Source organism: Malaclemys terrapin, chromosome 6 (genome assembly GCF_027887155.1).
Source record: "Malaclemys terrapin pileata isolate rMalTer1 chromosome 6, rMalTer1.hap1, whole genome shotgun sequence".
Taxonomy (NCBI): domain Eukaryota; kingdom Metazoa; phylum Chordata; order Testudines; family Emydidae; genus Malaclemys; species Malaclemys terrapin.
Genome location: NC_071510.1, coordinates 28,693,076 through 28,720,443, shown reverse-complemented (window position 1 = coordinate 28,720,443; position 27,368 = coordinate 28,693,076). Strand labels below are relative to the sequence as shown.

General features: G+C 43.0%; 1 protein-coding gene across 2 annotated transcripts in view; it reads right to left on the bottom strand.

Moving 5' to 3' along the window:
• Positions 1-27,368, bottom strand: part of CCDC171 (coiled-coil domain containing 171) — a 214,721-nt gene that overhangs the window by 181,665 nt on the left and 5,688 nt on the right. For both annotated transcript variants that reach the window (XM_054032983.1, XM_054032984.1), the window contains exons 3-6: positions 27,132-27,307; positions 18,808-18,946; positions 13,048-13,222; positions 6,674-6,864 (exon numbers count right to left, since the gene is read on the bottom strand). In XM_054032983.1, coding sequence (XP_053888958.1) covers positions 6,674-6,864; positions 13,048-13,222; positions 18,808-18,946; positions 27,132-27,178 — 552 coding nt within the window. In that variant the 5' untranslated portion in view covers positions 27,179-27,307. The remainder of the gene's footprint in view (positions 1-6,673; positions 6,865-13,047; positions 13,223-18,807; positions 18,947-27,131; positions 27,308-27,368) is intronic.

The window sequence follows — 27,368 nt, the reverse complement described above, 5'->3', positions numbered from 1 at the left end:
GTTTATCAGAAAGTGAAGTCTGACAAGACCTTACCCATGTGCAATGCTTAAGGAAACACAAGCCCTTTGTTAAAAAAGTTTAAAATGGATTTCCTGAAACCAGTTCCAACTAAGTGTTTTAGAAACCTCAGTAAAAAAAATTGAACCACAAGAATGTAACAGAACTACAATAATTTTATCATGATCTAAAAGATTGAGATCCACCAAATGTAGTGAGACTAAAATTAGTTTAGTCTCTCTTTCAGTTAGGTTATTCATAGGCAGCATGCCATGGTTTCATTAGTGTCCCCTGGAAAGATGACCATTAGTGTAAAATGCATGTGAAAATATATGGGCAACTGGGACAAGGTATTATGGCACTGCTAAAAATAATCCAAACACTACACTAGAGAAAGTTTGAGCTAAAATCCTATTTTCTACTCTTGTGACACTGAAGTTAGCAACTACATGTTTATCAGTATGTTGGGAGATGCTTTTTGGAACAAGTGATAATTATGAGAAATGGAGGAAAACTGAACTCTGAACTTGTCCTGGGTCTACATTAGCTGTGCATAAACTAATAGATTAGTATTGTCTTCACTATGGGGAAGATATATAGTGATATTGCTCCCTTTGAACAAACATCCCTTATATTCACAATATAGTACAGAGAACACTAAGGAGGAGAGAAGTTTGATGGGAAGTTCAATTACAATGTTATTTTAAGAATATTCTATCACGCAAGAGCCATAAGTATAGTTGACTTTTTTATTCACACATTATGGACTTTATCCTGAAGGTTACTGAGCTATCCTGCAAGTTCCCATTGAAGTTAGTGGGAGTTCAGGGCTCTCAGTAGCTCACAGGAGGGCTCCACACCTTGCAGAATCAACTCCTAAATGAGCAATGGTATCATGTATACTCAAAAGGTACAAGGATAATTTAACTACATAAGAGGTGCAGGCATGCTTACACAAAAAACCCTATAGTACTCACTGGGAAAGTATTTTCTAGGTTAACCACAAGGTGATGCTATTGCACTTATTACTGAATTTATGCTTCTTAGTTGTAAACCAGCTGGCATTCCAAGCACACTAGGGAGAGCCACACTGCAGTATGTTAGAAAGCAGATTATTCTCCTTGTGTCTCCTAGAGACACACTTCAATAGTTTAAGCGGGATTCATTTCTGTATCCTGTTATGGACATTAACTCCAAGCCTGTCTTCAAGAGTTTATGCAGTACATTGTTCCTCTAGCTTTCAATATACAGATTAAGGCCCACATTTTTAAAAGGAACCTCAACTTGTCCTTCAATTTCACACCCAATTATAACTGAGTACACAACTAGAGGTCAGTATTTTAAATGTAGCTGCAAGTGCTCAATGTCAGAGAGACTGGCACACTTTTGCAGTCAACTTCCATGATTGTGTCTGCTTGCTGATTTTTTACTCCTTGTCAGATCTGGCTATCAAACAAAACAGAATTTAAAACTAAACCTCAGATAATTAATATCAACTAGTGACTGAGACAGTCAGAATATATTTAATAAAATCCATATTTACATGGTATCCTAGGAAGAATAGAAAGCCCATGAGGGAAAATGCAGATTCAAATCAAAGTAGTGAAGTAATATGGGGAGAATACAGCCACCCTGTTAGGAAAGGCGCCTGCTGGTGCTACTGGGTAAAGACACTGAAGCTCAGGACTATTCTAGGAATGCGGAGCTATCATCTTTACTCCAGCTGATCAGCAACCCTACCTCCTTCACCTCTGCACATTCAATATGGGGGACCCCTCCCAACCAGCCCCATATCTTTATTCCACCATATCCCTTTCAACTTTAAACTAATCGGATTATAGATGTAATGTTCAGAGTTCCTCTCCTCCAATTCCATCATAGACCTTCTCCAATCAGATTCCTGCCACTTGCACTTGACTATAACTGCTCTTACCATAGTCTCTGATGACCTCTTTTCCTATACAAAGCTCAGAACCAGTACTCCATCCTCATTCTTCTTGACCTGTCAACCCCTCTGGCACAGTCAACCATACTTCTCTTGAAATCTTGTCCTGCCTTTGCTTCCATAACTCTGACCTGTCCTGGTTCTCTTTCACCTCTCTAATTATTCCTTCTGCATATCCTGTGGAGGTTCCTCTTCATCTGCCTCGATCTTTCTGTGGAGGGGAGTCCACAGAGCTCTATCCTTGGTCTCTTTATCTTCTCCCTCTACAATTTAGGGTAATCTCAACCACAAATTCAACTACCATCTCCATGCCGATGACTTACGGATCGACCTCTCTACTCCAGACCTGTTTCCTTTCTGTCCCAGCCTGTCTCTCTCTGACATCAAGTCATTGATATCTAGCCATGAGTAAAGCTCAACATCACTAAAACAAAGCTCCTAATCGCCTTAATCCCTATTACTTCCTTTCTCAATCACTGTGGACAACACCACAATCCTGCCAGCCATTCATGCCCATAACCTGGGCATCTTCTTTTTAAAACTCTTCCTTAAAACTCTCCTTTGCCATGATGCCACAAAAAACATAACAGTTGGGCCACTGATGCACCAATACACCAGTGTATGTATTGCCTCTATGCTGACAAATATGATTTCATTGTCTCCTTGTACTCACCAATTTGTCTGTCGTCAAATGTTGTCTCATCTTATATTTAGCTTGTAAGCTCTTTGGGGGCATGGACCATTTTGTTCTGTGTTTGTACAGCACCTAGCCCAACTGGGTCTTATCACAGGGTCCACTCACCAGGGCGGCACTTCCTGGTGGCTGTCACAGGGATTAGCTCTGCCAGCCAGTGCACCCTCTCCTGGTAGTGCCTCTTCCATCATCATCTACACCTGCAGATCTGCCTCAAGCCAAGAACTGCAGCATCCTCTTCATGACTCAGTCCTCAGGCCAATCATCATCTGTATTTTCCCCTTCCAGGTTTCAGTCAATTATTCTAGCCACTTCCCACATGGCTAATGGGGGGGACCCAGGCCCACCCACTACTCCAGGTTCTAAAGCAGAGAGCCTGTAGATATCAGCCCCCTGCTGAGTCTCCTTAACTTCCTTCAATGCTGCTTCAATTCCCTAGGCCGCTTTCCCACAGCAGCAGGACCTCCTTCACCCTTTCCTCAGGGCTTTCAAGCTAGCAAGTCCCAGCAGCCAGCCAGGTCCCCGGGTCCCTGCCAGCAACTGCTCTGTCCAAGGTGTTATCCTTGCTGCAGCTTGCTAAGAACACAGTCCTCGCTCCTTGGGCTCCCAGCTGCAACTGACCCTTGCTCTACCCTGCAGCTCCTTTTGTACTAGCCCACTGGGCCCTGATTGGCTGCTCTGTACAGCCTCTCTCCTATTGGCTGCTTCCTGCACAGCCTCTCTAGGCTGCTTGGAGGACTTACTTCCACTGCTCTTTTATGGGACAGAGTGTGGAAGGCTCATGAGGCCTCTATTAACTCCTTCTATTCTTGTATGGGGTAAACGAACACCCCATCACAGGTCCTGATCCATGACTAGTGTCCATGTTCCTACTGCTATTATTATTACTACTATTACTACTACTACTACTAAGGGGCTATCCATAAATTACATAACACGTTAAAGGGTCGGTGGGTCCTTAATTGTGCGTGTTCAGTATTAGAAAGTTTTACAAGGGACAGCTGTGTGGGTCCTGAAAATCCCCAAAAATGTGTTATGTAACTTATGGACAGCCTCTAATAATACAGGACCTTCAGAAGTAGAAAAAAAGAAATGAATGCTACCCAGGAAAGACACATATACACTGCACGCAGCACCAGAACCACAGCACCACCTTGATTTCTGCTCATCATTTCACCAGCACAGCACCATTTCTAGGTCCTACCTTCAAACAGAAAGAAAAGGTAGTTCTGGGAATCAAATACAGGAAGTGATTCTCCCTGCTCCATCCCCTATACCTTGCTCCTGAAGTCACAGCAAAAGTCTTACCCAGGATCTAAATTTAAACCATTTAGTTAAAAGAGTTTGGGGTTTCTTAGGTAAATTAAAACAAACAAACAAACACACACCACCTCACATATACTTCCGGACTTATTTACAAAGAGTGGTATGGGTCAATAACCATGTTCTAAAGTTACACAGAAGAAGATTCAGCATTTTTAATAAAGTTAGAGAAGTAGAGTAAATAAAGTTTCATTATGGGGCATTTCATCCAGCACTTGTCTAATGTAACTACTCAGACTGGCTTTGTAGTCCTCCTACTTGTTGAATCAGAACAATTCTTAATACATCTTCTGATACAAATAGGGACATAGTAATTGTTCCATCGGGACACTGCAGACATTTGTTAAATGCATAATATAATGTGTAACTAAATATCACTGTTATCATAACTAAAGCCTCAAAAATAGGGGTCTGAATGTTTGGGGACCCAGTGATTTAGTGATATGACTGAACTTTTCACCTCTAGCTTAACTGATCTGAATTCGGCTCAGGTGAATAGTAACCAAGATTTATCTGATGGCTCTTCAGTGACCTATGCAAAATAATTGTAATGGTCAGAGACAATGTCCACTTCAGAGTCAATTACACAACCGGCATGCTTGTTGACAGTCTCAGAAGAATGGCCTGGGTTCAAATAGAGATGAAAAATTAATTGCCTTCTCTTTAAAGGGGAAGACCCACTGTACTGGACTTTCTCCTGCACAGAAGAAAGGGACGTTGATTTTAAGAAAGGTACTGCTGCCCATTCTTACCTACTCTGTGGATAAATGGTGGACTTCAATCTCCAGGGATCAAATAGGCCACCACCTTTCAAAATTACTATATTCACAAGATTTTTAAAATTAACTAAAGCCTTGACAGCTATTAAATGATCTCCTTATTAATAAAATAAATTAAGTGATGGTATTATGCTTGGCTTATACTATGTACATAATAGGCATTTTTTTAGTTAGTGCTTTACTATAAATAAAATACCTGCAACATAAACTGGAACTCTCTTCTTTCTGCTTCACACTGCTCTAACTGAAACCTGAACTCCTTTAATGCTGTCTCTCTGATTTGCAATTCCATCATATTCCTCTGCTCCTTGTGATGCTCCAGAGTCTCCTTGATGTAGATAGTCTTGTTTTATTATTAAATCTCATAAAAAGTTTTAAAAATCCTATTTAAAAAAGTGTTACATATAATATCAAATCTACTGTGCCTCAAAGAACCTTGCTGTCTAGCCTTACAGACATATAGACCTTGGCTGAAAGTGTATTTAAAAATTCACTTCCATGACTAGTGTCTTACTAGTAGGCTTACATGGATTGGAATTTAGCATCTGGGCTACCCAAGACCAAGAATGCTTCATGTTACTTCTCAGAGCCCCCTTCTGCTAGCTCAAGAATGGAGTTGATTGGATTGGAAGAAACCATGTCCAGCTGTTCTCAGCTAAATGTGAAGTCTTAAAGGGAGAAATAAAAGAGGAAAATGGGAATATCCAAGATTCTCCCCCCTTGTCTAAATACATGAAGATGGGCTTTAAAGGAGCGATCAGCTCTTTTTCTCTCTGGCTATGTCATGTTTGTTGACAGTCACTTCTTCACTTCACAAGAACCCCTGTGGCTCCATTCCTTAAAAGCATAAAGAACATTTATGTATTCAAATATAAATAACAACATTTGAGGGGAAAGGATCTAATATGTCTGTAAGTCAGTTTTATGTAATTTGGGACCACAAACACTAAAATGCCTTAATTATCAGGCATGCCTACCTTTGAACTGGGAGATATGATTTAGCTGAGCTGCCACCCGTGTTACTCCAGCTACACTGCTATTTTTAGTGCACTAGCTTCAGAAGACCTAATGCTGGTATATCTACACAAGCTGGGACTCACAGCTTCAGTTCAAATGCAGATGTACCCTGTTGCACAGTTATTGCAAGATGTCACCACAGGGCACAATAAAGTTGTTTGGGTGCCTTAACTGTGTATTTTCATACCTTAATCTGTTTGGATATATCTTAAGCATAACCCTAACTTTTAATTTCCAGGGTTTGTACTGAATGGGTATGGAATAATTACATCCTTGTTAAGTTTATTTTACCCTTACATTGCTTATACATACTCTTAATCTTAACTCCATTTTAACATTTTTTGTTGTTGTTTTGAAATACAAATTAATGCAAAGACTTATTTGAACAGCAGCATGCAACTGCAATATAAGAAGAAGCCTGACAATCTGTCTTGATGTATTAGGCGTTTTTGCCAAATGGCAGGACATTTTGACACCAGCAGTTCACCACCACCTGCAGAAATGCTAACGTAGACAAGGCACTGAAAGGCATCAGTATCTTAACCACTGTGTCATCCTGCTCTGAGTGTTTAGATCACCAGCAACTAACTCGAGCCCTATCTACACTAGTATTTCCACTGTAGCCACCAGTGAAGCGTCTCACCATTTCATACAGGCCATATACAAAATTCATTTTTTTTAAAGTAAGTAACTTTGGAGACTTTTTTATATAAGAATCAGCAACTCAGGAGTTGTATATTGCTACAGTATAACCCTCAAAAGGAAGAAAGATTGTACTTTTGTAAGCCTATGCTGAAATATTTCACATTCTATGGAACATTGAATTTTTTCTTTTGTTCAGAAAAAAATTATTCATGCACAGATAAAAGTCCAGACATTACGTCACTCCGTTCATTACTTGTATTTAAATATTATACCTGTATAACGTTTTCCAGTTTAGTCCTCTCCTTCAGAAGTAACTCATATTCACTATTACAGGTCTTAAGGATGTTATCTTTCTCCTCTAAGTCATTTGTAAGTCTTTGCTGCTGTTCCTTCCAATTCTGCTGAGAAATATGAAACACTTTCTCGGTCTCAGCCAATTTCTGTTGAAGCTCTGCATTCATGGCTATTATTTAAGAGAAACATCATCTGCTAAGTTAATTTTTTTTTAAAGAAGGTAAAACCAGTGTTAGCTCTCCTATGTATTCAGATTCTTTAAGCCTAGAACAGAAAAAGGGTTAGAATAGTAATGATTCTGGAGCTGTAGATTACTTTTGATCTATACTGTAGCAATAATATCAATATTTTGCAGTTCTGTAGCATCTTTCATACAGAGATCTAAAAATGCTTTACAGACTTTAATAAATTGAACCTCACAACACCTCTAGGAATAGTTAAGAATTACCTCCATTTGTAAAAAGAGAGACTGAAACATGGAGTGGTTAACTCCATAATAGTTCATTCCCCTTGTCCAAGTGATTTCCATATTTTGTTTTGGGTATCGCTTGTACACAGATATAACGTTTTGTATCTCCTTCGCTATGTCTTTTTACTTGGCTTTCTTTCTTCAGCTTCAACTCCTGTCTTCACCTTAACTTCCTTCAACCCAATTCAATATTGATAGTCTGCTAACAGAATAGAATATCCTTCGATGAAAGCTCTACCAACTACATCTCCCTTCTAAACTGGTCATCCTAGTATCCATTACATACCATCTAGAAGCTAGGAACTCACCACATCTGCCTTCTGTCACATGTATAACTGTAACACTGCCCCGCCCAATACTCTAGCACTCTTCCTTTCAACCATGATTCATACTGCCTTCTCCTGTCTCCAACTACTGTAATTCCCAGCTCGCTAAAGATCACTATGTGCAATAAGGGGAACACATAGTCTCTGTATCCCCAAATCTTAATTAGTTTTTCATTTAGTTCAAAATCCAGTATAAAATTAATCAAAGGATCAATTCCCTTACCTAATCTCAACTCCCTTTTCTAACAATTTTATATACTCTCTGAATACCAGACTTCCTTCTGTCTCTTTCCCTGACCCCTCCACACTGGGTATAATAGATCTCTCTCCCTCACTGCCTTCCCATAGAGGCTGTGAACAGACTCTCTATATTTCACTTGATTTTCTTAAAAGCCCATCACAGGACCCAACTCTTCTACCTGACTAACTCTTAGCCCACTTAAAAAAAAAACAATCCTAAATTATTCTGGGTATCTTTGTTGCCCCGTATGCAGTCTCCCCATCCTAACTTAGCCTCTTTAAAAATCCTCTTATTCTGCAGGAAACATTTAGACCCCAACACTACAACTCCATGCAAGTGATTGGGCCTCTTTACACTGACCCAGAGCCTCAGTGACTTCAGTGAAGATTCGCACTGGGGTATACATGTGCAGGAGCTATCGAAGATCCTGAAATATAAGTTAGTTAGACTGGACAGAAAAGGAATAAATTTTCTAAAGAAACTCTCTGTTGTTAAAGGACGCTCAACCTACATGATAGGAAACCCCATGCAGGATAGGATGGTATATTATAGAGTCAAGATTGTATGTATTTGTGTTTGTACTCCTGCCCTAAACTAAACTAAAGACGCTGTCAGTATGGTTTGTTGAAACCCATGTTACTATTACTATTTTACGTATATGGCTGTTCAGCTACGAAGTAATGGTTCATTTTTCAGATGTGGATTTCATATTAACCTAACTTTACATTATTTCAGTTTCTCATTTTACTTAATGCACAGTGTGGTACTGAGAGGTAACTGAGCACAACTTTCAGATACAGAGATCTTCACAAGTTCCTCCCTTCCACTATCATTTTCTGCTTTCTTCTAAATTTTAAAAAGTGCAAAAGAAAAGATTTTCTAAAAAAGGTTACAGACAGGATAAACTCAGGGGAAAAGATAATGAATGGCACAAACTAAAGGTTGCCAGAGGAGAAAGGAGAATCCATAGAAAAGACTTAGGGTTGCCAACTTTCTAATCGCACAAAACCAAATACCCTTGCCCCACCCCCTTCCCAGGGGCCTCTTCCCTTCTCCGAGGCCCCTCCCCCTGCTCACTCCATCCCACCTCCCTCCATCGCTCGCTCCCCACCACCCTCGCTCACTGGCTCATTTTCACTGGGCTGGGAGGGCTCTGGCTGGGGTGCAGGATGAGGCTCCAGGCTGGGGCCAAGGAGTTCAGAGTGTGGAAGGCGGCTCCACGCTGAGGCAGGGGGTGGGCTCTGGGGTAGGACCGGGGATAAGGGGTTTCGAGTACAGGAGGGGGGCTCCGGGCTGGGACCAAGGGCTTTGGAGTGCAGGAGGGGGTTCAGAATTGGGGCAGTGTGTTGGGGTGCAGGAGGGTGTTCAGGGTGTGGGCTCCAGGAGGGAATTTAGATGTGGGACGGGGCTCAGGGCTGGGGCAAGGGATTGAGGTAGGGGTGTAGGGTGCGGGTGGCACTTACTTCAGGCGGCTCCTGGAGGCGGCAACATGTCTCTCGGCTCCTAGGTGGAGGTGCGGCCAGGAGGCTCTACGCGCTGCCTCCACCCACAGGTGCCGCCACTGCAGCTCCCACTGGCTCCTGGCCAATGGGAGCTGAAGAGCCGGTGCTCGGGACAAAGGGGCAGTGCATGGAGCCCCCCCTGTCTGGGCCTCCGCCTAGGAGCAAAGGGACATGTCACTGTTTCTGGGGTGCGCCAACCAGATTTTTAATGGCTCGGTCAGCGGTGCTGGCCGGAGCTGCCACAGTCCCTTTTCGACTGGGTGTTCCCATCAAAAACCAGACACTTGGCAACCCTAGGAAGACTGCAAGCTCACAGAGGGGTCCATCTAATAAAGCATTAAACCACTGAGACATTGGCCATTAAAGCAGCAAGCAATCAAGAAAAGACTAGAGAAGGCTCCAATCCCCTGGGGAGAATGAATGTTAAGCCATAAACTGATAGAGAACAGAGAAGAAAAGAGTCAAATCAGGATTATGTTGCATCAGCTAATTAGTTCTTTAAACCTAGAAATAAGTCACAAAACAAGATTTTGACAGCTGGCATTTTAGGTAGATTGTGTCTTACAATGTTCAATGATTAAATAGGAGATGCTGAAAAGCTTTTATTTAAAAGAATGCTATGATTAGTAGGTATAGGAAGGAACATAGTGAACTTTTCTATAAATAGGAAACTAACAACTAAGTCTTTAGCTTGCAGTGTTTAATAATGGCTTGCAAGAGAAACCATATTGAATTTGTGCCTCCCCCCCCCTTCTCCTTACAATGTATATGGCACCCCTGAAAGCCAAAGGATTTTTAATTATTTCAAGGAAGTAGAAAGATCAACTTGGCCGGTATTTCTAAGGTAATTGCCATGTCAAATCCAGTGTTCTTTCTTGGAAAACTCAAAAATATGTATTAAGAGCATTCTAGACCCTTAATTGAATGAGTGAGGTTGTTGAATCCTTAACATAGATATATTTTATCCTAACTTTTTAAACTAAAAAGGTGGTGTTTTTTAACAAAAACAAATCACTTCTCTTTTCAGTCCTAAACTTACCAGTTCTCCATTCATCCACTCCGTCTTTCAAAGTATATTAAACCATATAAAAGACAAGTAGAAAAAAGCTTCATTAAAAACAAAACCTACACACCATTCTCAATCCTCCTTTACACGTTACAAGTGAACAACCCCCTCCCCTTTTTTTTTAAACTTTGCAGGTTACTTGTAATGTAAGGAATGTTGCATGGAAGGAGAATAAAGAATGGGAGAAAAAGAAGTTGAAAATGACAGCTGAGAGGTAGACAGATGAGCAGAAGAAGCTTAAACTTCTTGCAGAAGTCAGAAGAAAGATTCAAAGAGAGTGGTGTTGTGTGATGCTTTGGGAAATTATGTACATAGGATGTTTGATATTATGAATGCTGTGTGTATCTATATCAAATTACAAACTCCATTTTGATGGTACGGCTAGTCTGTGCTTTCTCTGCTGTTTTTTACCTCCATCTTTGGAGGAAAATTTCAATGGGTGGTTACACCAGGCTAAAAATGGAGCTAAATCTTGATGATGAGCCATTCAAATAGAACAGTGGTTCTCAACTAGGGGTCCGGGGCCCTGTGCAGGCCCGCAAGCGGGCTTCAGGGGGTTGGCCAAGCAGGGCCTGCAGGGCTCAGGATGGAAAGCTGAAGCCCCACTGCATGGGTCTGAAGCCCAGGGCCCTGAACCCCATCACTTGAAGCTGAAGCCTGAGCATTGTAACTACGTGGGGGCCTCCTGTGGCGTGGGGCCCTGGGCAACTGCCCTGTTTGCTACCCCCTAACGCTGGCCCTGGCTTTTGTATGCAGAAAAACAGTTGTTGTGGCAGGTGGAGCGTGGAGTTTTTATAACATGTTGAGGGGGCCTCAGAAAGTAAAAGGTTGAGAATCCCTGAAATAGAGCACTCAGATGAAAAGATGGCTGTGATGGGGCATCTGCCCCACACTGGGCTCTAAGGGGTTAACAGAGCCCTAGGGAGGCTGTGCAGGAGGCAGCCAATCAGAGAAGGGCTGAAAGGAGCACCCAATCAGGGCCAAGCAGGCACATGTAAAAAGGGAGCTGCAGGACAGAGAAAAGCAGTTCTCTGCTGGAAGCTCAAGGAGGAAGGACTGTGTCTCGAGGGCTGAGAGAATTGCCAGCCCCCTGGACAGAGCAGGGACCAGGGCAGTGAGAGACATGTTTGCAGATGGAGGCCTGAGGTAAGGGCAGAGAGGATGCTGGGGCCACAAGGAAGTATTGGCTGCAGTAGCCACTAAGGAAAGTGGCTGAACAGCGGATTGCAGGTCCCCTGGAAAGGGGGGAGCACAGTGTGTGGCACAGCCAGAGGGCTGTGTTGCTGAAGAGGATGCCGTGGCCCTTGGAGATACATGGGTCCTAGAGCAGGAGTGACAGTGGTGAGGCACTACCAGAAGAGGGTGCACTAATGTGCAGAGCTAATTCCCAAGACAGCCAGCAGGAGGTGCCAGAGTGGTGAGTGTACCCTGTTACAATGGCCATCGTCCAGAGCAAACCAGTTTTTCAAGTCTGAACTCCAGGTGGGCTGGTAACTAAGGAATAGATCAATTGCTGGGAGACTATGGTCATCAGATGAAGCTGATCAATGGGTTGGTCACCTGACAAAGGGGACAGGAGGTAATAAAAAAAACTTTCCCATCAGCCATTTCAAAGGGGGGGGAGTAGGGGAGAAGGAGATGATGATGCTGACGACAGCTAGTCTAGAATCCATATTCCAGAAGAGAAGCCATGTGCAGGTGGGAAGGGGAGAGAATATGACCTAATCCCAAAGAACATCTCAAATGTGGTGAGGAAACTGAGGCAGGGAAATACAAAAAGGCACTTTATTGTTTTGTCTAGCTATGTATATATCCTGTGCTATCTAAAGTAAAGAGTGATTGGTTTTGGAATCTCTTATGATGTCTGTGTGTTGTATGCTTCAACTATTAGGTAAACTGTAACCTATGGTGCCCACAAACTTGGAGCTCTGGGAGTGCCTAAGGTACTGGATGGCCCATGGAGGGGTCAGCACTAGTTCTGAGAGATTAGGGCAGGTGCACTGTGAGGTCCCACTTCTGTGAAGGAGTGTCAGTCTGTGCTTAGGAAGTATGCTGTAGGCCACCCTGAGACTACTCTGGAGCCTATTCAGGTTCAGGCAGCTTACCACACACAGGCCTAGCATGGTGGAACTTAGAGAACTCATCAAGTTGTTGTATTTACTTGGAGGAGCTTTACCAGAATTGTAACTCATTATTAGAGTCGCAGCGAAGAAAGAGAAGCAGTTTTATAAGAGTTAGAAATGAGATACATGTAGACCAGAGAAACGACCAGATAAGAAGTGACCAGGCACGCACAAAGGTTTCTACAATAGAAATGGAGAAGAAAGGAAGAACTACAAGATATAGTAACAACCTAGATGTGGGGAGAGAAGGACAAAGGAGTCAAATACCACCAAAGATATGTACCTGGACAACAAGGATGATAGTGGAATTTGACTCTGATATAAAGGATAGATCAAGAGAAGAGTTGGTCATGAGTGGGGAATGGAGAGCTGAAGGAGAGGAGAAGGGAGTTTTAGTATGTTTATTTTAATTTGGCAATGGGATATCCAGGATAGTTTCACAAAGGGAGTTGGAGAGGAGGCTGGAAATATAAGGTAGAGCTAAAACCAAACCAACCCAAACCAGTGACGACTAAAGAACCAAATTAAGTCACTGCATCCTAGTTGTCTGCTTGACTCATAATACTGAGGCTCTGGACTAACAAATTTAGTCACTGCTGGGTGTTTAAAAGTTTTTGAAACATACCTTGCAGCTGCTGAAATCGATTGCTAGCTTCACATAACTTTTCCTCTGCAGAGTATCTTTCAAGACCAGCATCTTTTCTGGCAATGACAAGTTCATACTCCAGACTTTGTCGAATGGCCTCTCCTTTCTCAACTTCAGATCGCAACCTGGCAATCTGGCTTTCATAGTTGGACAGCTAGAAGAGGAATCCGTTTTAGAAACTATTAATGTATCTATCATTAATTATAAAAACTTATGTATTAACTTTTCAAAGAAACACTAATAAAGAGAGGTGTCAAGTATCAGAGGGGTAGCCGTGTTAGTCTGAATCTGTAAAAAGCAACAGAGGGTCCTGTGGCACCTTTAAGACTAACAGAAGTATTGGGAGCATAAGCTTTCGTGGGTAAGAACCTCACTTCTTCAGATGCAAGAAGTGAGGTTCTTACCCACGAAAGCTTATGCTCCCAATACTTCTGTTAGTCTTAAAGGTGCCACAGGACCCTCTGTTGCTTGATAAAGAGGGATTTTTCCCCCAGGTCAGATTGGTAGTGACCATGGGGAAGAGGAGTAAAGGGAGGGCTTGTCTTTCTTTGCAGCATGTGGGTGCAGGTCACTTGCCAGAATTAATTTGGTTCTTTAGTCGTCACTCACAATCAATTCCCTGCTGTTGCAGGGTCCTCAGGCAGTGGAGCACCTTTCTCCCTCCTATTCTCTCCCTGTGGCAAATAACACTCTAGTCTCCTGTGGGCTGTAGTACTTTGGTCTAATTTCCGTTGTTGGGTTTAGTTGTGGATGCTGGGTGGTGTTGGTGGCCTGTGATCTACAGGTCACACTAGATGATCTGCTGGTCTCTTTTAGAGTCATAGAGTTTATGGACAGAAAATATTAAAAGTTTCTAGATTTTATTTCCACTTAAGTCAAAGACAAAACACTCATTGGATTCACTTGTGCAGGGTTGGGCCCTACGGGTATTTATACACCAGGGATTGGCAACCTTTGGCACATGGCCTGTCAGGGAAATCCGCTGGTGGGCCGGGACGGTTTGTTTACCTGCAGCATCCGCAGGTTCGGCCGATCACAGCTCCCACTGGCTATGGTCTGCCGTTCCAGGCCACGGGGGGGGGGGGGGGGGGGGGGGGTTGGCTGTGGGAAGTCATGGCCAGCACATCCCTCGGCCCACGCTGCTTCCCGCAGCCCCCATTAGCCCGGAACGGTGAACCATGGCCAGTGGGAGATGCAAGCAGCCGAACCTGCGGACGCTGCAGGTAAACAAACCATCCCGGCCCACCAGCGGATTTCCCTGATGGGCCGCATGCCAAAGGTTGCCGATCCCTGGTATACACTGAGGTTGGAGGTGTGATTGCAGAATGGGTTTACTCTTTAATCTATCTAGCACACCTAAAAATATCAGTGAAGACCTGACAGAACGGGCTGTACAAGCTCCCGAGGGGCCCTGGGTACGAACCTGTGTTGCTAGGCCATACTGAAACATGTGCTGTAATATCTTCACTGTTAATTTTAGCTGTACTAACTAGATTAATGCTCGTGCGGGTATGCCAACATGTGCTGCAATCACACCTCCAATTGCTGTGTAAGCATACCCTAAAATATGGCAATGGATACTAGTCCGGACATCACAATCACGGGGTTTTATTTATTTGTTTTAAAAATGAACTCATCCAATAACTTTTTGTAAAGCAAATATAAATACTAACATTCCTTTGTTCATTTTCTAAAAATCATGTGGAGTAGCTGAAGAAAATATGTAACTTGATAATATTGCTCTCTCTCCTCCCTTTAAATAAATGGCTGCAAATGAGGTAGACATTGCATCCAAGTGGCATTTTGCAGGTGTACTTACTTAGAGCTTTTGCATCAGCATTTTTTTCAGTTTGTTAATCTGAGCATGCTGACAATAATCAGACTAATAATAACCACCCAGCAGCATAAATACTAATATACAATTAACTCCATCAACAACAATAAATAATCAAATGGAAACAACAATTTAACTCAGCCAGATGACAAATTATTAAAAAAAAAAAACACTTAGGAATGTACATTCATCCTTCCCTTCTCCCCCCGCCACCCGCCAAATCCTATCAAACAAATGGTTTTGCAGAGTGCTCAGAAAGTCATCAATTTCAGACTGGGGGAGGGCAGGGGCAATTTCTTGAGTCCCAGGGCCCTCCCGGAAAATGCCGTCAGCAGCTCCCTCTCTTTTATAACAAAGAGCTTCCAGCAACTATGTAGGGTTGCCAACTTTCTACTCGCAAAAAACTGAACGCCCTGCCCTGCCCCTTCTGAGGCCTCACCCCTCACTCACTCCATTCCCCCCTCCCCCCGTCACTCGCTCTCCCCACCCTCACTCGCTCATTTTTACCAGACTGGGTCAGTAGGTTGGGATGCAGGAGGGGGTGAGGGCTCCAGCTGGGGGTGTGGGCTCTGGGGTTGGGCCAGGGATGAGGGGCTTGGGGTGCAGAAGGGGGCTCCGGGTTGGGGCTGAGGCGTTCAGCGTGTGGGAGGGGGCTCTGGGCTGGGGCAGGGATGCAGGGGGAGTGTGAAGGCTCCGGCTAGGAATGCAGACTCTGGGATGGGAATAGGGATTTGGGGTGGGTGCTCCTGGCTGGGACCGAGGGGTTCAGAGGGAAGAAAAGGGGATCAGCACTGGGGTAGGGGGTTGGGGCGTGAGGGCTCTGGGGTGGGGCTGAGGATGCAGGGGGAGTGTGAGAGCTCTGGCTAGGAGTGCAGACTTTGGGATGGGGCTAGGGATGAGGGGTTTGGGGTGCATGAGGGTGCTCCGGGTTGGGACTGAGGGGTTTCGAGGGCGGAAAGGGGATCGGGTCTGGGGAAGGGGGGTGGGAGGGGGTCAGGGGTGCAGACTCCAGGCAGCACTTACCAAAAGCAACTCCCAGAAGCAGCGGCATTTCCCCCATCCAGCTCCTATGTGGAGGCGCAGCCAGGTGGCTCTGCACGCTGCCCCGTCCGCAGGAGCCGCCCCCACAGCTCCCATTGGCCGCAGTTCCCGGAGCTGCAGAGTCGGCGCTTGGGGCGGAGGCAGCATGCGGAGTCCCTGGCTGCCCTTGCACATAGCAGCCGGGGGGGAGGAGGGGGACATGCCACTGCTTCAGTGAGCCACACAGAGTCACAGAGCCTTAGCCCTGCTGTGCTACCAAGCGCACTTTTACTGGCCCAGTCAGCAGTGCTGACCGGAGCCACCAGGTCCCTTTTCAACCAGGCGTTTCAGTTGAAAACCGGACATCTGGCAACCCTACAACTATAGCAGTACATCACAGGGAAAGGAGCAGTCTCTGAAGTAAGAAGGTCTTAGGCCATTTGGAACTTCATAGTCACTGTGACCTACACCTTAAACAGTTAATCACTGTAATTGCCCATACAACTGCAAGTGATTTTTAGTGTCTACACATTTTGTCTGTATGCATACAGACTTTAAATAACCTCCTTTGGTCACAAGTAACTGCCCAAGGTTACCCAGGAAAACTGTACAAAGTTGGAAAAAAGAATCCTGGTCTAACTCCCTGTCCTGTGCCACCTGAACTTCCCTTCCCCACAATAATCTGAGCTTGAAAATTGGGTACAGAATAATGAAAACCCTTTCTACCCTAGTGTTTGAACCATGATTAAAGAGACAAAATCAACTTAAAATATGAAGCTTCTGTCTGAATGTTATTATTGTAACGAACCCCTAAGATTGTTATAACTGAAAGATTAAAGAAAAAGTACTTTTTAGTTTCCTTAATTTCCCTCCATTGTCAGTCTTCACTGTTTCAGTCCATCCTTTAAACAGCAACATGGGAGAGAAAAAAAGAAAGCCAGGAAATGTGGTTGTTAAACCACAAACATTAGTTAAAGTGCTCAAGGGCAGTTACTGTACCCAAAATTAACTAATTTTATTTTTAATTACTAGATTTTAAGTTGGTGCCCTTTAAAAACAGAGTCTGAACACTCTTTAAAAAAAAATTACCAGCGAAACCAGTTTCAAACCTGGTTCAAAAATGGTATTTGAAAACCATGTTCAGCCAAGCCATATTTGAAATATATTTTAGCTGGAACAGATCCAAAACCAAATTCAAACTCAGTTTTGAAATATGGTTCACTGCCTAGTGCACCCAGGACCTTGGAATTCCTTTCATACTGAGATATTTTGCAAAAAAAGTTTGGGTTGCTAGCCATCACCAAGGTTTTCAAAAAAGTAGCACAAACGTCTCAGGCTAATCAGCCAACAGACCACTGGCAGCTGCTAACATGTTTACTAGGATTCCCTACATTTTGACAATTTTGGGGGCTGAACTAAGTGATAGCAATAGTGGGACACTTTTAGAAAACGTTTTTAGTGTAGATGGGTCCAAAGTTGATTACCACTGCTTCTATACTCACTGTCAAGTTTACTTTTTAATATACATGCTTTATACTGCTAAGCTTGATGTTCAAGTTTATTTTAATAGATTTTTTTTTTTAAATCTTCTCTCAATTTCTCTACTGTTCCTTTATTTCAATACTTAGATTTTAACATTTTTCAAGCATAAGTTTTTTTTTTTTAAGATACGCTAAAAGTGAAATCACTCAAAGGAAATATTCATTAAACAACACATGCAAGTAAGTTGACAATCATCATAATAGTCTTCTATACATTTTATGAAAATATTAATTATGTGGAATTGCAAAATTACACAAGCTGAGCAGTTGCAAGCATTTTAAGGTGTGTCCAATTTGGAGGTTTTTGTTTTTGCACCAACTTAATTTACAAATTACAATTGACTTCCAGCTGGATTGAAAACATAACCTGCATTCAAATTCTAATGGCCTGCAAAATAAAAAACAGCTTATTAAGAAGACTGACTTGAGTTGTATCTTGTAACCATGTATACTATTAGGCAATCCCAGTCAGTGAATTATTAGTGGAGGCAGAATCCTCTACCCTCATCCACCTGGAAAGTGACCACTTCATTTGATGCCACTTATTACTAACCATTACAGCTGTTGTCAGAGCCATTATTAAATAAAGTGAGACATTCCATACAGAGTTTGTGGATATAGGTAAATAACCATTCCCTCTGATTCCAGTAAGGATTTTTTCAGGATGCATTTTCATACAAAACAACAATTCATGTAGTCAGCATTTCATTCTATTGTGATAATTTTGTTGCACCGGTGCTTCTAATTTCACCAGGTTGCACTGATCTGGCCAAAGCCTTATCTACAGTAGATAATCGTACCATTTAAACTTGAAACAGAGGGATGGCACTGGGAGCAAGCTGAAAGGTTTCAGACTATCCACACCAATCAGAATCACCCTGCTTCAGGTTTACATGTTTTCTGGGTACATGGCTCAAACCTCATATGTTTCAGGATCACGCTCCATCAGGTCTCCACAATTCACTTTGCTTGAACTACCAGCAAAGCACAAAACAGAGCAGATCAGCACTACCACACAGCAAGGGGGGATTGAGGAGGAGAGAAAGGAGTGATCCCTTACTGGTTAAATAAGATTTCCTCACCCACATGGAGTTCATTGCAGGACTGACATGTAAGCCCCTGCGCAGACACACACCAGTCTTCTGAAATCAGTGAGGCTCTACATCAGCACATGCAGAATCAGGGTCAAATGTTCAAGAGACATCAAGTGGGCACTGATATGTCATTTCCCTTGCCTTTTTTTTTTTTTTTTTTAAACAAGTCAGTGAAGTCTCTAAAGTACAGGCAGTAGTGCTAAGAGTATTTTAATTAAAAATATTTTTTTTTCTAGAAATAAAAACTTACATCTTGGTTATGTTTAGTCGTTATATCCAGTTTTTCTTTTTTGGCTTGATGAAGTTTCCTTCTCAGATCTTCAGTAACATCCAGCTCTGACTGACTACTATTTTGCAGTAGCCTCAACTCACTCTGGATACAGTGTAGGCTGCAAAACAGAAGTATATTTTAACTATCATTGCTTCCCTGATTATATCAATTTTCATTGTTACTGATTCGATAAAATGTTAGGACACTGCAAAGGCATAAACCCTACCAATTTAAAACATGTCCAGCAGATCTCCGTTATTTTGTTTCACTGAGATTCAAACTTATTTTTCTGTTTACCATACAATACTAAATCACCAACTATAAAATGTTGGTTACATTATTCACCTTCTTCTATCATACTACACCACACATTTGCAACCATCATTCCTTTCTGTGGCTCCTCCTTTAAAAAAAAGGGGAGGGGGGAAGAGAAGATATTTTGCATTCCCATAAAAAAGATGCAGGTTTAAGGTGCACTCTTGGTACGTGGTGAATACTCTCAACTCCCTGTTACTTCAGTGGAAATGAAGAACATTAAGCACAGAGCAGGATCAAGCTTAGCGACTGAGGCTTTATCTACACACACACATTGTACCAATTTAACTAAAATCAGTTTGGAAATGGATTTTAACTAAACTGGTTTAGAAACTTGTTTCATTAAATCCATACAATCTCCTCATGGCAATCTAGACACTGATTTTAACTTTTAAATCAGTTTAAAACTGACAGTTAAATAAGTATGCCTTTTGCATATAGTCAGTATCTTTTCTATAGTTAACTGCTCCCACAAAAAAGGTAAACAACCAAGACAATTAAAAATAAAATACACTTTCAATGGAAATAAGGCCATAGCACATATGAAAAAAAATTATTTTCCCCAAGGTGACTTTAGGGTTGCCAGGCGTCCAGTTTTCGACCAGAACACCCAGTCAAAAAGGGACCCATTAAAAGTCTGGTCAGTGGCACAACGGAGGCCTGGGGCTAAGGCAGCCTCCCTGCCTTCCCTAGTTCCATGTGGCTCCTGGAAGTGGCCACCAGGTCCTTGCAGCCCCTAGGTGCATGGGCAGCCAGGGAAGCTCTGTGCACTGCCCCCACCCTGAATGTCTGCTCCGCAGCTCCCATTGGCTGCAAACTGTAACCAATGGGAGCTGTGGGGTGGCCTCTGCAGGCGCGTGGGCAGCAGGCGGCGCTTCCCTGGCTGCCCATGTGTCTAGGAGCTGCAAGGACCTGGCAGCCACTTCTGGTAGCCGTGATAAGTGCCACTGGGACCCTGCGCCCCCAACTCAGCCCAGAGTCTCCTCCTGCACCCAAACTCCCTCCAGGAGCCTGCACACACACACCCCCAACACCCCAACCCAGAGCCACCTCCTGCACCCCAAACCCCTCAGCCTGACCCTAGAGCCCACACCCCCAGCTAGAGCCCATACCCTCCTGCCCCCACACTCCAACCACCTGCCTCAGCCTGGAGCCATCTCCCACACCCTGAACCCCTCATTTCTGGCCCCACCCGGAGCCCACACTCCCAGCCCAGAGCCCATACCTCCCCCAAACAACAACATCCTGCCCCAGTCCGGAGCCCTCTCCTGCACCCCTAACCCTTCATCCCCAGCCCTGCCCCAGAGCCCACACCCCCAGCCAGAGCCCTCACCCCTCTCCTGCACCCCAACCTCAGCCCAGTGAAAGTGGGTGGGGGAGAGTGAGCAACGGAAGGAGGGGGTTGGAGCGAACGGGGTGGGGCTTTGGAGAAGGGGCGGGGCAAGGGCGGGGCCGCAGAGAAGGGGTGTTCGGTTCTGTACAGTTAGGAAGTTGGCAACCCTAAGTGACCTACAAAAGTTTACATGATTTTCCATACACTTAGAAAAACTGATGTATATATTTTGGCCTAAATAAAGCACTAAAAATATCAACAAAAACAGCTGTAGTTTTAAATATAAAAATAAACATCATCCTATTTTCCAAACACTACTACTGTTTCCAACGAATCAGAACCAGAAAGAAATATTTACTGGTCTAATGTTGTTGTCCAATCTGAGAACATGAAAAACAAAACCAACATAATAGGTAAACACTAAGTTTGTTTTTTAAAATGTTGTCAACTTTAATTGTTTCAAGGTGTTATTAGTAATTTAGGCAAAAATCTATTATTTTAAGCATCTAATTGTCTTGACAGTGTCCATATATATTTTAAGATCTAATATTTATACTGTGGCTACTTTCATATCAGAGTGTCCATTGTTTTTATATGAAATAAGGCCAATTGTTTGTGTCACAGATAATTATTCCTCTGGGTGAAATGTACTTAATAAATATGGGAGATAATGAACATTTGCAAAACTGCACCTGGATTCAATACAACAGAACCACAACAGCTATATAGTGTTACTATGGGAGCTATACCCAAAGGAATCAAGAATGAGGAGGAGGTAAAAATTAGTTGAGAGGCAAAAGCACAGTGCAGCTAAAAATGAATAACTTAAAATATAATGTATTATACACAAGTATCTCACATTTCACAGCCATTACAATAAGAAGCTAGGAGTGTGGAGGGAAATCAAATAGCGGTAAGGAGGGTATGAAGGGCTAGAATTAGTAAGAGCAGCTGGGAGGAACACTGCAAAACCTTGATGGTTGTAGGCAGCATAAAACAATTGGGCTTTTGATGTTTCTAAAATGGATGGGGAAAAAATCAGAGATGGTAGGGATGCAGACCATCTCTGGGGCAGCAGCACAAGGGATCAACCTCCAATTAAGAAAAAGAGGGAGTGTGGGACTGAGAGGAGACCAGAAAATACAGGAAGCTAGAAAAGTATGCATAAGGGGAAAGAAGGGAACAAGTTAGATAAGAGCTTTGAAGATGAGGAGAATGATTTTGTAGCAAATACTGATGGATGTGAACCCAGCAGAAATCTTACAGAAGGGGTGTCAAAGGCCTTTAAGGCAAGTCAGGCTCAGACTGACCTGTGACAGATCACCTTCCCCCTCACAAATCGCCTCCCCAGCTGATCCTGATGTGAAAGGGACCAGATGGCCTTGTTTAATTATTAGGCCCAGCTGGGTTTGGGTCATGGGATTTCTAAAAAGGGCTGCAAGACCTCTGGTGGGAGAAGGTAGACCCCAGAGAAGGATAACTTTCAGGTATAGAGCTTGGAGGAGAAATGTTGGCTCCTGTGACAGGTCCTGGAAGAAGGGAGACACCCCCTGACGGAAAAAGCCTTATGAGTTAGAGCTCTGTAGGAGAGCAGGAAAGAAATGAGAGTTGAACCAGGGGGCAGAAGACCCTTTTTATGTTGCATCTGAGACTATTCTCTAAGTTTGTAACTAGCACCTTGCTGGGGGGTGCCAAGAGAGACAACTGTTAGGAGAGTTTCCCTGGGAAAGGGGAATGTGAGGCAGGCTCAATAGTGCCACAAGGGGGTGCTGTAGAGGCTCACTCTACCACAAGGAGTCAGTGGAATCATTGGTGTGTGTACAAAGAGTCATTAATTGTATTACAAGAGTGCTAGAGGCCCCAGTCTGTATCAGGGAATCATTCATTCCTGCCCCCAAAGACTTTATAATCCAGTGGCAAGATGCCAGAGGTGGGTATAGATACCAAATGAAGCATTAAGTCAAGGCTGTCAGTAGCAGGAACATCAGGCTGCATTATTAGCCATGTATATTGTTTCAAAGTGAAGTAACCATTGCACATACAGAAGAGTTATGGAGAAAAGGACGTGAAGCACCCTGCACATCTGAAGCTCTCTCATGGCAGCAGCAACATGTAGGGTATGTGTCTTGCAGACTTTCCCTGGTGCTGCAGTCTTTCCCTGCAGCAGGGAAAGGCTAAGATAGCATGACACTACACTGCTAAACGTAGCAGTGTAGACAGGGGAGGCCCTGCTTGGGTGTGCAGAGAGCTGTGTAAGGTACATAAGCCTAAGTTTCTGCCATGTCTTTACTTGCCTAAGCACTGCTTTGCTGTCTATACTGCTACTTATACCCATGCTAAGGGGCCATACTGTGTATGTACTCTACATACTGGTGTGAGGAGTGTAAAGTGCCCTGAGATGGTGAAGAGTGGAGGCGAATGAGTAGCCAAGAGACTTGTAAGGCGAAGAAGAGAAATAGTAGAGCTATTCCCCTCTCACCTTCAGAGGAAGGGAGCTCTCCTAGCAAGAATGGAGAGAGAAAAATTAACTGAAATCATATTTAGAGTGAGGCAGAGAGCCACACTGTAATGCAGTGGTGGGCAAACTACGGCCCACAGGACCTTCCTGCCCAGCCCCTGAGCTCCTACCTCGGGAGGCTCGCCCCCGGCCCCTCCCCTGCTGTTCCCCCTCCCCCGCAGCCTCAGCTCACCCCGCCGCCGGCGCAATGCTCTGGGCGGTGGGGCTGCGAGCTCTTACCAGAGAGTGCAGCTGCAGAGCCCAGGCCAGCCACCGGTGCTCCAGGCAGCGTGGTAAGAGGGGTCGGGGTGGTCAGAGGGCGGGGAACAGGGAGGTTGAATGGGGTCAGTCAGGAAGGAGGGGGGGTGGCAGGGGGCAGTCAGGGGGAGGGGTTCTGGGGGCGGTCAGGGGACAGGGAGGTTGGATGGGGCAGGGGCCCAGGTGGGCAGTCAGGAATGAGAGGAGGAGTTGGATAGGGTGGCGGGGGGCAGTCAGGGGTTGGGGTTCTGGAGGCGATCAGGGGACAGGGAGGAAGGGGTGGTTGGATGGGGCAGGGGTCCGGGGGGGGGGGCAGTCAGGAATGAGAGGAGGGGTTGGACAGGGGGCGGGGGCCAGGCCACGCCTGGCTGTTTGGGGAGGCACAGCGTCCCCTAACCGGCCCTCCATACAATTTCAGAAACCCGATGCAGTGCTCAGGCCAAAAAGTTTGCCCGCCCCTGCTCTAATGGCTAGTCCATGGGTAGATGTTGAACAGGCTACAGCCTTTGAGCTTAAAAAAAAAAAAAAAAAAAAACAACTTTCTTTAGCCTAAGCAGTCAAAGTTCCTGCTTTTAGATCCAGAGGTTACATGAAGTTCTGATAACATGGTAACCACATAATCAGAACTCCAAGATGTCTATGTAGAAGAGAAAAGCTTTCCTGTATTATATATTTAAATTTAAGTTTTCATGGTATAGTCCAGATTAAATGGAGCAAACCAATTTATACCAGTTTGGGATTTGGTACACTGCCTGTCAAGGCTTCTACATTTTTATGACATTATTAATGTTTCCATTTTTAATTTTACTTTTCTATACTGGGGAGCTACTGTGAAGCTGCCTACAGGGAGAGTGCACTAAAAAAATAAATTTAAAAAAAAAACAGTACTATTTTACACCTTTGAAGTCATCAAAAAGGCTTATGCATCAGCTTTTGGGAAAGCCATTTCCCCCAAACCTCCCACTAGCCAGCAGCAGATGAAGAAGAGGTTGTCTGGAACAGTTAACATATCACACTGCCAGGCTCCGATTCAGCAAAAGACTTAATTACGTGGTTAAGTGTTTTGAAGAATTGGGACCTAAACACACAAACAGCAAAACCAGCAAGCAAACAAACACAAAAAAAGAGTCAGACCAGTGTGGCAAAGTTGTATATTTAATGTTTGGACATTATAGCTATGGAATAAAGTTTAGGAAGTACTATAAAAACTAAAACAGCAGCATAAAGCAAATTACTGAATTTTTATTTATGTATTTGCTACATTGCCTCTGAAATCACAATTCAACAATGAGCTCTTCCATAAGGTAATTTAGGTTGATTGCCATGAAAATCAAAACATTAGCAACAATATTAATAGCTCTTGCCACTTCAGAATGGCTTTAGACTGAGCTGCCTTCACTTCAAAGCACAGGGTTTCAGCAAAACAACTAAGGCATTAGGGTAGCAACTTCTAATATTTATTATAAAATGGATTAAAATTAATGTAATTTAAATTAGACATTTTAGATTGCGTACTTATACTCAAACTGTAATAAAGAAGTCAAACAACCTATTAACACTGAAATGGATTTTTTAAAAATAGAGTAGCAGGAGAAGTTGTGCAGATACAGAAGAGCATATGCCTCAGCTATGCAATAAATCACAAGAACAATGGCAGAGTGTCCAACACACAAGACTTGCTGATATTTTACACCTTCCATGCACCCAGTGTGGGAGCTATTCCTTGTACATATATATATGATGAACAGAGGATTAACTAAAGCAATGACAATGATAACTAGAGGAGATAACTAAAGAGAACGTAAGTGGTAAGGCTGAACGAACACACACATACATACAAATGGAATTTTATAAAAACTAACAGAAGCTGTTTGTTTCTATCATCATAAAAGTAATTGTGAGATGACTGTACAGCCTTGTTCACAGTGTTCTTGCATTATTTAATATTCCTGATGGATAATCATATTTAGAAAATATGCTTTTACCAAAATCATATACAAAATGCCATCCTTAACACTTTTTCTAAAATTCTTTAAGAAAACAAGTTTCAGAGTGGGCTGTAGTCCACGAAAGCTTATGCTCTAATAAATTTGTTAGTCTCTAAGGTGCCACAAGTACTCCTGTTCTTCTTTTTAAGGAAACAAGAGCAAATGAAATAGCTATTGAATACTACATTGCAGGGTAATGAGAATTTAACATAGGCCATGGGGGGAAGGATAGCTCAGTGGTTTGAGCATTGGCCTGCTAAACCCAGGGTTGTGAGTTCAATCCTTGAGGGGGCCACTTAGAGATCTGGGGAAAAATCAGTACTTGGTCCTGCTAGTGAAGGCAGGGGGCTGGACTTGATGACCTTGCAAGGTCCCTTCCAGCTCTATGAGATAGGTATATCTCCATAAATTAACTCAGCAAATCAATAAGTTGACTTTGAAGTTCAGTTGTGTACTGCAATCATATTGGTTACAATACTGTAATAGTTGTCTCAGGGGTTTTTCTTCACACCTGACAAAAAATAGTGTAATTATATCTGTCACAACTAAGAAATTGATTTTTCTTCCACTTGTTAATTAGCTATGGGATTTTTCTAAACTCTTATAGTCAAAGGGGGATTCTGCATATCTATCCTAACCAAAGATCATGTTTCAAGGGAAAAGAGTCTACCGCAGAATTCTGCTACCACTGCCAAAGCAGTTAGGAGTCCTGTACCATCATGATTTAAATGACAACAGCTAGTACTTGGGATCAATATTATTAGAATGAATCAAGGTTCTCTCTAATGGTGCTATTGTTTCAAGACATTGTATACTCAACAAAACAAAAATATTGATGTGAATGACAAGGGCCATATTCATGACCATAAGTCTGCAAATGCATCCTTCTTCTCTCCCTTCCATGGTGGCATTAAAAAAAAAGTTATTATGCACCCCACTTTTTCTAATAAACCAACTGGAAGTACTTGAGAAACCACTAAACTATTTGGTTTCCCAGAGGGCAATCCACATCATTTACTTATCTATAAACTAAAAGCAGAAATTTTCAGAGGTGGAGCTCATTACTTCTGAAAATTAGGTCCAAAATCTGTCTAGGTACAGAACTTTGACAAATGACAGATATACCATAGCCTAATTTTTCAACTGGTTTTTTTTAGGGCTTTTATGCCAACTGTTTGATTCTCTCTCCTACATGACAGTCCACTGCAAGGAAGTTGATAGAGAATTTCTTGTCTGAATATGAGGACCCTCAGTCCCATGGGACGTGCCTCAAGGTTTTCAGAAAGACAGTCAAAGTTTCAGTTCAATACACAATCTTCCTGAACAGATTCTTTCCAGTCCCCAAGTATCTAGGACTAGTCCTGCAACTGAACTGTATAGAAAGTGTAACCAAATGCCGTCTTGTTTGGCAAAGGAAAGACTTCTGTAACTCAGTGCAAATGCACCTAACTGTATTTGATGATTCCTTCTGCCCCACTGCCTTTTTTCTTTTTAAATATCTTCTGTGCTTTCCTAGCATTTCTTGCACTTAATTGGAGATATCATTCATGCCCTCTGGCCTAGCTGTTGTCAAACAAGTTGTATCAGATTAGCACAAATGATATGTACACCTCTACCTCAATATAACGCTGTCCTTGGGAGCCAAAAAATCTTACCGCGTTATAGGTGAAACCGCATTATATCGAATTTGCTTTGATCCACCGGACTGCGCAGCCCCGCCCCCCTGGAGCACTGCTTTACCGCGTTATATCAGAATTCGTGTTATATCGGGTCATGTTATATCGTGTAGAGGTGTATGTATTAAGTTTTGTTTTCTTAGAATGACCTACTGCCAAACCTCCAAAACAAAGAAAAATTCTCACAGAAAGACAACATAAGTTACTGGATTTTAAAATAAGGAACTGAAGCTCACCGTTTGATTTCAGGAATAGTGTAACTGATTGGAGGGGTAGAATTCATGATGACGAATCTCCAACTTTTTAATCTATAGTGTCTGTATAACGAACATAATCTTCAATTATATTCTTTTACAGAAACTGACACGTCAAAGATTACTCTTCTCTTTGCATCATATGGATATATTAAAACCTATAACATAAAAAGGGCAGTTTATTTCTCATTGTAACAAAAGGAATCAATTGTATTTATT